At 53.9% G+C, this 12,431-nt stretch overlaps 2 protein-coding genes across 2 annotated transcripts in view; one reads left to right on the forward strand and one right to left on the reverse strand.

The window, feature by feature from the left end:
• Positions 1-11,072, reverse strand: part of THAP4 (THAP domain containing 4) — a 32,923-nt gene extending 21,851 nt beyond the window's left edge. Inside the window, exons 1-2 of the mRNA XM_040231978.1 lie at positions 10,870-11,072; positions 9,496-10,667 (exon numbers count right to left, since the gene is read on the reverse strand). Coding sequence (XP_040087912.1) covers positions 9,496-10,639 — 1,144 coding nt within the window. The 5' untranslated portion in view covers positions 10,640-10,667; positions 10,870-11,072. The remainder of the gene's footprint in view (positions 1-9,495; positions 10,668-10,869) is intronic.
• Positions 10,495-12,431, forward strand: part of ATG4B (autophagy related 4B cysteine peptidase) — a 21,396-nt gene continuing 19,459 nt past the window's right edge. The window contains exon 1 of the mRNA XM_040231981.1: positions 10,495-10,500. The gene's annotated coding sequence lies outside the window, so the exon portion shown is untranslated. The remainder of the gene's footprint in view (positions 10,501-12,431) is intronic.

Here is a 12,431-nt window from a genome sequence, read left to right on the forward strand (position 1 = left end):
GCAGCTGCAGGAGGTGACCGGGGACCAGCCCCCGTCAGTGCACCCCCACGCACCCCCACGCACCACGCCACGCACCTGCCTGCAGCAAGTTCTGTGATGACACCACATCCGCCTTTCTACAAAACTACAAGGCAGGCTAAAAGGCAAGAAAGAACAGTCTGAAGATGCAGAGCAGAAATTCTGGAATTCTCAAAGTTGGATCTGAAGTAACTGTGATTAATATGCTAAGGATTCTAATGGGAAAAGCAGATGAAGTCTAAGAACAGACACGTACCGTAAGAGGAAATGTGGACAAAGAATGAAAAACACCGGCGGCAGGGCTGAGGGAAGAGGGCCTGGAAATACCTGTCCATGAGAACTCCCCTACTGAAATGCAGGAAGGAAAAGAGAGCAGAGTATCAGGGAAACTTGTGACAATAAAAAGCAATATACAGATGAGAAGGGAGAAAGAATAGAGAGAAATATGTGAAGGAAAAACAGCTGGAAATTTTTCAACGTTAACAATAAACATCAAACTGCAGATCTAGGAAACTCGGAGAAACACCAAGCACAGCAAATACCACAGTATCTGCATCTTGGCGCATCACACCCGAACTGCAGAGGGCCTGAGACACCAGGACCTTGAGAGGGAGCCTCATCTCCAGAGCAAGAACGCTGAGAATCACAACAAACTGCTCCTCAGAAGACATGCAAGCAGGACAAGGGGAGAGGCCTTGCATTCAGTGACTCGACCCCTCACAAGTAAAGAGGAGATAAAGACTTTTCAAACAAAGACTGAGAAGCTTTACTGCCAGCAGACATGCCCTGCATGAAATGTTAGAAGTTCTGCAGAGGGAAGGAAAATGATACAGGTCAGAAACCCTGAATCTAAATAAAGCACTGGAGAAGGAATAAATGCAGGCAGCAATAAAATGCTTCTTTTTCTTAACTGACACAGTGGACAAAGGTTTGTTCAAATCTTTGGCAGTAACAGGGCGAGGACAGCATTAAGTGGGAGAAATGACTGCAGCTCCTCAGGGACGAGAGGAGGAGCTGGGACCCTCTGTTAAGGCACCTGCACGGCCGTGAAGCAGCGCAGCTGTCTGAAGTAGACACAGGTTAGCTGTAAATGGACAGTGTGAACTTGTGGACGACTACTAAAAAGCAGCATAACTGTCACGTTAAGAAAGGAGAGAAATCAAGCAAAACGCTCAAATGAAGCCAAAGGCTGAAAGGAGGAGCGAAGTGAAAGAAGCCAACGGCAAGCAGACACACACGGGGCAGACAGGAGTCCAGGGAGGCAGTGCCCGGCGCGCGCTGGAGTGGCCCGAGACGACCCCCCCGAGGCGGAGACCACTGCAGCAGACTGCAGACGACGACCCGCTGTGTGCTGTCGTGAGGCCCACCTTACGTACAGAGACAGAGCGCGAGCAAAGGCAGACAGAAAGCTGTACCATCCCAGCAAGAGTCGCAGACCGCTGGAGTGGCTGGAAAGCAGTCACTAGGGCGAGAAGAATCAGCAGGGACACAGAACAGCGTCACTGCGTAATAAGCTAGGGGTCAATTTTCCAAGATGTAATAATTCTCAATGCTTACATACCTAACAACACAGCATCAAAGCAAGAGAAGACAAACAGAGCCGCAAGGAGAAATGCACAGATCCAGTTACAGTGGGAGAGCCCAACATGCCGCAAGGGACGGGCAGACCCGCAGAGGGCCGCCAGCAGGGCACACACGAGCTCCCCAATCGCGGACCACCACGCCGGCTGATCTTAGGCGTCAGCTACGGGGCTGCTGAACCAGCTGGTGGGACGCTGTTTCACAGGGTGTCTGTGAGGGGCTTCCAGGAGCAAGTCAGCGTCTGAACGCAGGGGCGCTGTAAGCCTGCGGCCCTCACACGCGGGGGGCACCAAGGGCCTCACAGGGCAGAGAGGTGGAGGGGGCAGACTCGCTTTGCTTGCCCCGGGGCCTCCAGGTGGACCAGGACTTCCCCACCCACTCCCAGGCCTTGGAGCAAGGGCTGAATCACCCCACCAGCCGTCCGGGTTCTCCAGCTTGCCAGCCGTACCCGAGGGAGACAATTCCTGTAAAAAATTTCCGTGTACTCACAGACATCCTGCTGGTTTTATTTCTCAAAAGAACCCCGGCTAACCGCTGCTTCAGTCAACATCGGCAGAACACACACTATGCTCAAGCGCAGGCTCACAAGAGACACTCAGCGCGACAGGCCACGTGCCGGGGCCGCGGGACTCACCCAACACGGGCACAGAGCCCAGCTCACACGAGGCCGCGCTCAGACCACAGCGGAGCTAAGCTACAAGTCCGAAGCAGCGAGAGCGCTGAACCACCACCAACAGCTGGAGATTAAACAGGACACTTCTAAGTATTAGGTGGGTCAAGGAGGAAGTCTCCAGAGAAACAGAAGAATGCTTGAAGTAAATGGAAATGAAACTACAAAACTACAACTTACCAAAATCTGCGGCATGCAGTGGAAGCAATGGGTACCGAGAAATGTATGGAGCTGAATGCATATATTAGAAAGGAAGAAACACTGGAAATTGAAAGTACAAAAGGAAAAGCAGTTAAGCTGAAAGCAAGCAGAAGAAAAGGAGGGGGAATTAGAATAGAAGCCACTGGACTGAAAACAGGGAAATAAAGTCAGTCCATCGAATCTGAATGCGTAGATTAGAAAAAGAGAAATAATTGCAAGTAATAATCTAAGTTTTCACCTTAGGAAAATAGAAAAGGAAAAGCACTTAAGCTGAAAGCAAGTAGAAGAAAAGGAAAAAAAAAAAAAAAAGAGCAGAAACCAATGGAACTGAAAAGAGGAAACTAAAATCAACAAAAGGTCGGCTTTTTCAAAAAGATCCATAAAGCTATACCACTCTAGCTGAGTTAACTAAGGAAAGAAAACTCAAATTGCCAAATCATAAATATAAGAGGAATGTCCACTGAAATCCCACAGATGTTAAACTGTTTAAAGGAGACTGTGAGCAACTTTATGCCTACAAATTTGATACTTTAGGTAAAATGGATCAATTTCTAGAAAGACAGTACTACCAAATTTACACAAGGAGAAATAATCTGAATAGGCCTGTATCTATTGTATCAGAGAGACTGAATCACTAACCCGCAGGAAGCATCAGTCCTACATGGCCTTCTAGAATATCAGTGAATTCTATCAAACGTTTCAGGAAAATTCTACCTATTCTTTACAATCTCCTCTGGAAGGAAGAAGCAGAGGGAACCCCTTCTAAATCAGTCTATGAAGCCAGAATCACTCTATTGTCAGAATGAGGCAAAGCTATGAAAAGAAAGAACTACGGATCTCCTTCATCAACACAGATGCGAAACTCGACATGAGCAAATACTATCTAACAACATAAAAAATACATGTATACCATGATCACTTGGGTTTATTCCAGTATGCAAGCCTGGTTCAGCAATCTAAAATCAATTAATACAACCCAAATGTCCACTGTAGGATGACTGGATAAACAAAATGTGGTCCATCCATACAGTGGAATATGACTTAGCCTTCAAAAGAAGAAAGTTCTGTAATGTGCGACAACATGGAGGTACTCTGTGGACGTGAGGCCAATCACAGATGGACAAATACCGTGTGATTTCACGGACACGAGTCAAAATTACAGAGACAGAAAGCAGAACGGTGGCTGCTGGCGTCTGGGCGAGGGGAGGACAGTTACTCACAGGGACAGTCTCAGATGCACGCCGAGTTGCAGGACGGCCGGCGTGACAGCTGTGCAGCAGTGTGGCAAGGATTTAACGCCACTGCACTGAAGGCTCACAGACTGTCCCGGTAAATATTTGTTGTTTGTATTTTAACTCAATATAAAAAAAGGCACAACAATGATAAAAAAAGAAATGCGCTATCAGGCCATAAAAAGACACAGAGGAACTCTGCACGCATGCTGCTGAGTGCAGGAAGCAGCCTGAAGAGGCTGCGTGCCTGAGCTCATGGCATCCGCCCTCCCAGTCCTGGGACCCTCCTGAAGAGGCAAAGCTGCAGACAGTCCCAAGACCAGTGGCCACAGGGGTTGGGAGGGGCGGCATCAACAGGCAGGCGGAGCTTCAGGACAGGGACACGACTCTGCACTGCTGCCCCGAGGACCCGTGGCTTATGCACTTGTCAAACTCCAAGCAGAAGGCATCCCGCGGGCCGACCTGCCCAAGCATCCCTGGGGTGTGCCTGGACCCCGGCCGAGTGGCCTGCAGTGCTCGCCTTCCACCAGGCCCTCACAAGGGCTGGGCTGGGGGCCCCTGCATTTGTATTCATTTAAGATTCCTTTCTGTCTTTTCCCCACTGTGTTTTTTATGGTGGAGCACAGATTCACCTTCAATGGTCCGAAATTTCTATCCGTCCAATATTTTGTCTTCTTCTACAGAGTTGGTCTTAAGTAAGATCCTCTTGAGATTTGTATCTTTGAAAGATATTCTTTTTTTGTTAACAAGTTTGTCAGTGGGTTAAAAAAAGAAAAACTCAAATATAAGACAGTGACCCTAAATGTGACCTCTGAGACTTGGTTACTAGCAACATATCAGAGCATGGGCTCATAACTAGTAAAAGTGAACCTCTAGCACAAGTGGAAGTGTGAGATGCTAGCAGTAGGGAAATAGCGGGGAGGAGGAATTCCTGTGTTGTCTGTTAATTTTTCTGTAAATGTAAAACTTTCCTTAAAAGAAAAAACCCAAACTATTAGAAAATAGCACTTCCCTGGTGTCTCAGCTGGTAAAGAATCTGCCTGCAGTGTGGGAAACCTGGGTTCGATCCCTGGGTTGGGACGATCCCCTGGAGAAGGGAAAGGCTGCCCACTCCAGTATTCCAGCCTGGAGAATTCCAAGGACTGTACAGTCCGTGGGGTCGCAAAGAGACACAACTGAGCGACTTTCACTCATTAGAGCATAATCAACGGAAGGCAGGGAGGAGGTAGAAACACAGATGAAATAAGATTATTGGAATACTGATAAATGTGGAAGCTGGGGTGGAAGCTGGTTCAGCGGGGTTACTATACTTTTCTGTTTCATCTGTCCATGTCCAAGATTTCCACAATAAAAGCTTCTAAAACTCCAAATTAATTCTAGAATTGAACGTATAAGGAATAAAAGAATAGGAAACAAACTCAGATATATTTGAGGCAAGTACTAAATTACTGACCTGGGGCACAGCTGAATCACACTTGGCAGTGGACATCCTTGTCTGTGGGGCACTCACAGGGCAGCAAGCACGGTGGGAACAGCGTGGCCAGGGCCAGGCAGCGAAGGCATGAGGCGTGAAAACTCTCACCCTTGCTGGGCCACACAAATGCCTGCAACATGCCTGGTGCGGCCGCACACCCGGAGCGAGCCTGGACTCGGTGAGAGCGCCCGTTCCGTGGAAATGCCACTCAACAGCAGCTTCCGGGGGGCAAGCTTCCCAGACCCAGAAGCTGCAGCCCCAGTGGCCCGGCTGCTGTTGTGGCTGTTCTGCCCAAAAGAGGGGGCCTGGCTGAAGATGAAGGACTGAATAAATACGTGTGCAGTCCCTTCAACACAGAATCCTGGAAAAACCACCAAAGGACCCTGCACTGACCAACAGTCAGTCGAGAGAGCAGCCGGTCTGGAGGACAGCGGGGGAGCTCGCAGTCGGGGACTCGGGGACTCTCTCCGTGCTCCCCTCCCCGGGCCCCCCACCCCGTGCTCCCCTCCCCTCCCCAGGCCCTCTCCCCTCCGCGGTGCTCCCCTCCCCGGGGCCCTCTCTCCGTGCTCCCCTCCCCGGGGCCCTCTCCCCCGTGCTCCCCTCCCCAGGGCCCTTTCTCCGTGCTCCCCTCCCCGGGGCCCTCTCTCCATGCCCCCCTCCCCGGGACCCCTCCCCCTGGTGGCCCCCTCCCCAGACCCTTCTCCCTGATGCTCCCCTCCCCGGGCCCCCCTCTCCAGGGCCCTCTCCCTGATGCTCCCCCCTCCCTGGTGCTCCCTTCCCTGGGCCCCTCTCGGTGTTCCCCTCCCCAGGCCCCTCTCCCTGGTGCTTCCCCCACCCCTAGGGCCCCCCTCCCTCAGTGCCTCCTGCAGCCCCTCCCTCAGGCCCAGCCTGTTCTTCTCAGTCCTCAAGGCTCTTCCTCACAACTTCCCTGTTTTGAGGGAAGGGGACCACGCTCTCTCCCAGCTGCTGCCCACCTTCCGGCCCCTCACGGCTGACCCTCTTAGAGCTTGGTCCCTGGCCACCCTCAGTGGCCCCCGCCCTTCACTAGGTCCCCACCCAGCTCTGTCCACATCAGTCCAAGGAGACTGGTCACCAGTGACCTCATGTGGCCAAGGCAGCCGTCTTTCCTCCACTCTGGTTGGAGCTGCTGCAGCCCAGCTGAGCATCCCCTTTCTGCAACACCTTCTACCTGACGCTGCAGACACACGGGTGCCTCTTTAAGCGGCTGGGTGCTGGCTCTCTGGCTCTAGACCTGAGGGGCGTCTCAAACTCGACTCCTCTCAAAATGTCACTGTCTCGGGAGCTCCCCTCAGATCATTAACTGTTTCCCCCAAAAAGGGCAAAGTCGCTAGGGATGCACAGCGGTGGGTGAAGCAACCAGCACGACGCACACACACATCTAGCCATGGGGGTGACGGGGAGCTGCGGACACGGCGCGCAGATCAGACAAGACGGCACCCGGGTGGGAGGGCGGCTGGGGGCTGATGCACTCAAGCATTTACAGAAAGACAGGACGGGCGCTGGCAGTCACCCACCAGCGTGGAAAGCCTAACAGATTAAAGGGTGAAGAAGCAGGCCCAAGTTTCAACTTACCAATCATCCCAGTTATAAGTGTATGAAGTTACTATATAAAATGGCTCTCGCATTGAATTAAAATATAGGTACAAAACAAAGGCACAGACTGGGTCCAAATAGGAAAAGGAGTACGTCAAGCCTGTATATTGTCACCCTGCTATTAACTTCTATGCAGAGTACATCATGAGAAACGCTGGGCTGGAGGAAGCACAAGCTGGAATCAAGATTGCCAGGAGAAATATCAATAACCTCAGATATGCAGATGACACCACCCTTATGGTAGAAAGTGAAGAGAAACTAAAAAGCCTCTTGATGAAAGTGAAAGTGGAGAGTGAAAAAGTTGGCTTAAAGCTCAACATTCAGAAAACGAAGATCATGGCATCCGGTCCCATCACTTCATGGCAAATAGATGGGGAAACAGTGTCAGACTTTATTTTGGGGGGCTCCAAAATCACTGCAGATGGTGACTGCAGCCATGAAATTAAAAGACACTTATTCCTTGGAAAAAAAGTTATGACCAACCTAGATAGCATATTGAAAAGCAGACATTACTTTGCCGACTAAGGTTCATCTAGTCAAGGCTATGGTTTTTCCAGTTGTCATGTATGGAAGTGAGAGTTGGACTGTGAAGAAGGCTGAGTGCCGAAGAATTGATGCTTTTGAACTGTGGTGTTGGAGAAGACTCTTGAGAGTCCCTTGGACTGCAAGGAGATCCAACCAGTCCATTCTGAAGGAGATCAGCTCTGGGATTTCTTTGGAAGGAATGATGCTAAAGCTGAAACTCCAGTACTTTGGCCACCTCATGTGAAGAGCTGACTCACTGGAAAAGACTCGGATGCTGGGAGGGATTGGGGGCAGGAGGAGAAGGGGACGACCGAGGATGAGATGGCTGGATGGCATCACGGACTCGATGGACGTGAGTCTGAGTGAACTCCGGGAGTTGGTGATGGACAGGGAGGCCTGGCGTGCTGTGTTTCATGGGGTCGCAAAGAGTCGGACACGATTGAGCGACTGAACTGAACTGAACTGAAAGGCATAGAAAAAGTTTGAACATAAGGAGATAAATAAAACTTTAAATGGGACAAAACTGGCTTTTCTGTTTGATAACATGCAGGCACACTCACACGTCTAATAAATGCAGGTGAAATTGCAAAGACTTTCACAGAGCAGCAAGTGAGAGACCTACCTCCCTTCTCAGAAACCCAAAGCAGTGGATACAATAAGTTAGGAAACAGATCAGCTGACCAATGAAATAAGCTAGATCCAGCGCTGACAAGAACAATGTAATCAGCCTGGGGAGAGAACAAGTTCTTCTCCCTGCGGGGGAGGCTCAGGGAGGTGGTCACACGGAGACTGTACTGGGCCTCTGTGAAACCTCAGAAGATTGTCTAAGGGTGCCCAAGCAGTGGGCCTGAACAATAAAACACAAATCAGCTCTCTTCCCCCAGGCTATGCAAGCTTGAAACCATGGCACCCTCCTAAATAACGCAGGTTAAAGAGGGAATCAAGGCTAAAATTACAAATGCTGTAGAAACCAACTGCCCAGAAAGCAGCGGGAGGCGGGTGTGTGGCGCAGGGCCAAGGCAACAGCAGGGGCCAGCCTCACCGGCAGGACCGGGAAGCACGCACCGTCTCAACAGAGCCAGCACTGCCCTCCTAAGCAGAAAGGCCACGAACGTGAGAGGGCAGAAAGAAATGAGGGTGAATGAAGGAGAAAGAACGGCGGAGGCCTCATCAGTGCAGGCAGCGTGGAAAGAACTGCTACAGTGATACACTTAGGGCCGCTTGACCAAGAAGAACAGAAAAAGTGCCAGAAAGTAGTTACTAGGTACCAGAAACTACAAAACCGCTTTAAAACACTAGGAGAGAATGCAGTGTGTGAGTCTGACCAGTACATCAGGATGGGTTTAGGTTTTGCTCATTTTCGGTTGTTGATCTGGGTGGGGGGCGGCGGCGGGGGTGGGGTGGGGTGGGGGGTTTAGTCCAGGAAACCGTGAAGACCCTGTGTCACACGCCGGCCTTTCCTCACCTGCAATTAATTACAACCTGGAAGACAAATGCGGATTCAGACTAAATGCACAACGTGGGAAGAAAATGGTTTCCACATTCATACACTTAACGGGCAAGAGACACTATCCTTGGAACAAATTTTCCAAGAAACCAACAGTAAAGTAGGAGGGAAAGCAGAATCATAAGTGATAACATATAAAATATACAGCCAACCTATCTGTATAGATACAAAAATACATAAATAAAAGCATAAAAACTAGTTTAGCCATCTGGGAAGCCCAAATGGGAAAGTGGAGTCTTCACCGTTTCTTGGGCTACGACTTTCTGAATTTCTGTAGCGTTCTTACTAGAACGTTCTCTACTTCAATAGGCGTTTGCAATTTTCAGGTTAGTATTAACATTCAAAACTACCTGACGTCAGGGATAGTCATCACGATGCAGCCGGAATGGACCTCCCTCTGATTTAGACTCTCTTCTCATTTCTCTAGCAGGTTAGGTTCTGTCTTAACTTACACTCAGACCAAACTCCCCAGGACCCTGCCCGCAGTGTGCACTGGAAGGGCCTCCCTGGCCAGGCCCCTCCCGGCGGTCCTGGGTCTCCCGCACCTCCTTCCGCGCTGCCTAAAGCCCTCAGCTACAGCTGCCGCCCCGGCTCCCGTCCCTCCGGCTCCGTCCCTCCGGAGGGGCCTGGAGACAGCGCGCAGGGACCCCTGGGCCGGGGCCCGGGTACTGACCGCGGCCAGGGGGCAGCAGGCTGCTCAGGTGAGGGAGGCCCAGCCTCCGCAGCTGGTCCAGCTTCTGGCGCAGCTCGCGCACCTGGCCGTCCGAGCGGCTGACCCTCTGGCGCAGGGCGCGCAGCTCGCCGTTCTTCTTCTCCACCTGCTCCCTCAGGCAGCACACCTGGCTCCTGCTCTGGCGGGAGGAGAAGCAATAGGAGTGCAGCGAGTCGATGAGCCTGCAGGCGCCCGACGCCGACAGCAGGACCTCGTTGATGGACATGGGGCTGGCGTCGCTGTGCTCGCTCTGCACGGCCTCGGCCGCCGGCTTCGGGGTCACGTCGGTGGGAGGCGCCGAGGCGCCCTGGGCTGGCTTCTGTGGTGTGGCCGTGAGCGACGAGCTCGCAGAGGGGCAGGCGCGCGGAGGGCTCTGCGCCGGCCCCTTCTCGGGCCCGGGGCTGCTCCCGCTGCAGCCAGGCTCGGCGTCTCTCCTCAGCCGCTTCCGCTCCACGGGCTCCCGGGGGACGGCCGGCTTCTCTCGGGCATGCTTGGAGGAGAAGCTATAAGAGTGAAGCGAGCCGATGAACTTGCAGGCCCCAGAGCCCGGGGGCGTGAAGTCGTCCGCAGAAACGCCGCTTCTGTCCACCAGGCCGCCGTCGGCGGGGTTGGCGCCCTCGTCGCCAGCATCCACGGCCCCTGTGCCGGCTTCTCCCTGGCTGCCGGAGGCCGGACCGCCCTCCGCGCGTCCTTCCGGAGGCTGCCGCGCCCACTCCTGACCAGCGGTCTCCTGGGCGACCCTGGCCGCGGTTCGGCCCTGCGGCGTGGCCCGCTTCAGCCTGCGGGGCTCTGGCTTGGCCATTGGGCTTGCACTTGAGGACGACGGTGCCCCTGCAGCTGCCTTCCCGCCGGCGGTGTCACCCGCCTGTGCCCTCAGACCCGCCGAGGCCCTCCCGGTGTCCCTTCTCCGGGGGCGGCCATGGCCTCCAGCCCCTCTTTTCTTCTCCGCCAGGTGGAAGATGGACGGTACGGCCGTGGGCTTGAGCAGGCGGTGCTGGTCCTCCAGTCTCTTGGAGAAGCTGTCTTTGGTGAAGTGCTCGCTGCAGAGGAAAGAGTACTTAGTGGGGGTCCAGTTATCCCTCTGAACAGCCTTCAACCACTGCATCAGCCGCTTTGAGTCCTTTAGGGGGAATCTGCAGGACAAACAACAAATTACAAAAAAAAAAATTAAAAACCCTCCCCCTAACACTATCAACTATAACAGGAGAATAACAGTTTTTACAAATACCCAGACTGGTATTGACTTTCCCATTTACAAACTTAGTAAAGATCTAAGGAACACCTTGTACTTGCAACTTATTAGTGGAACAGAAAGATGAGACTCGCACTGCCTACCCTTAAGAAGCTAGAGTCCATGGGACAAATCGGAGGTGAAGGTGAATACCTCCTCCTAGGCTGCGCTAAATAACCTGCAAGGGCACAGAGTGCTGGGAGAGACAGAGCCGGAGGCATCTCGACAGCAGGAAGGCTCCCAGAAGTAGTTCCTGGAAGCTCGAAGCAGGCCAGCCCTCCAGGTGAACTGGGATGCAGGACTCTGGGTGCCAAGAGGAGGAAGGATGGCTGCCCATGGGCACCCCGCCCCCCATTCAGAAGCCAGGTCCGGTGTCAGCCAACAGAGATGGGGGCAAGAGGCCAGGAGAGCACTCCACCCCAAGGTGCCCCAGCTGCTGCTCACGGAGCCAAGGATGTCAGACAGCTCTAAGAAACAGACGTCCACCACCAGGAGTAAGACCACTCCCTTTAAAAAGCAACCAGCCCCCGGAAGATACTGAATAAAATACTTAATTTTTTTTTCTTCATTCAGGCAAGATCTCTATTTAGAAAACTCTAGTGAAACTGCGGCCACTCTGGACGGCTGTTCGCCACACCTGAGGCCATCTAACCCACCTGAGCGCGGCGGGACCAGGCCCGGTGGCGAGTGGGGGTGGGCTGCTGGAATACCAACTCCTCAGCAAGTCCCAACCACTCCGACCTTCTAAATTTCCTCGTTGCTTTGGGAGCCCATTACCTGAAGACTCTCGCCCCACCCCCAGTTCCCAGGTGACAAAAGTACTGGCTCCGGAGGGAACGTGAGAAACCAGGGAGCTGGCATCTGCAATAACCTATTACATCTTAACAGACTGTGACGATTTGAGAGTTAGCGCTAACCAACTTCAACTTCCAGTGAGATTCTAAAGAGCCTTCGTGCAGGTATTGGAAACTTAAACATCCCCCTGAAACAGCAACGAGAAAAGTCTGCGGCGGGAGGCTGTTGGGGCAGAGGTTCTTCTGCTCACGTTCTGATACTGCAGGCGGGGAGGTCGCAGAAAACCACTCGCTTTTGTAAAGGGCTGAGTCCCAGCGCCTTCCTGGTGCGGGCCAGGCCAGAGAGAAGGCCGACCCCCACTCCGTCCCGGGCCACCCTCCGCGGCGCCACGACTCGCAGCGGCGCCCCGGCGGGGGCGGGCCGGGCCGGCAGCACGCGGCTGGGCGCCCCCCGGGACCCGGGGCCGTCCGGAGGGCCCCCAGAACACAGAGTCCGGGCGCGCGTCAGTCCCCGGGGCGCGGGGTGCGTTCGCTCGGCCTCGTCCCGATCCAGAGGTCCAGGCGGGCTCCCCGCGACGGCAACGGCAGCAAAGTGACCGCGGGCGCGGGAGGACGGCCGCGCCGAGGAAGCGTGTCCCCCACGCGCCCCGTCTCCGGAGCCTGGTGGCGGCAGCCCGAGCCCCGGCGGCTCAGGGCACCCGGCGGCCTACGACCGGCCGAGGGTCGCGGGCTCCAGGGGCCGCGGTGGCCCGAGGAGCCCGGCCCAGAGACGCCGGCGGGCCAAGGTCACACAGCGCCGCGCTGACTCACTCGCGGGGCCGGCGCCCCGAGCGCTCCAGCGTCCGGCCGGGCCGCGCCGCCCCGCTCGCCCC

This window comes from Oryx dammah, unplaced genomic scaffold (assembly GCF_014754425.2).
Source record: "Oryx dammah isolate SB20612 unplaced genomic scaffold, SCBI_Odam_1.1 HiC_scaffold_28, whole genome shotgun sequence".
Taxonomy (NCBI): Eukaryota; Metazoa; Chordata; class Mammalia; order Artiodactyla; family Bovidae; genus Oryx; species Oryx dammah.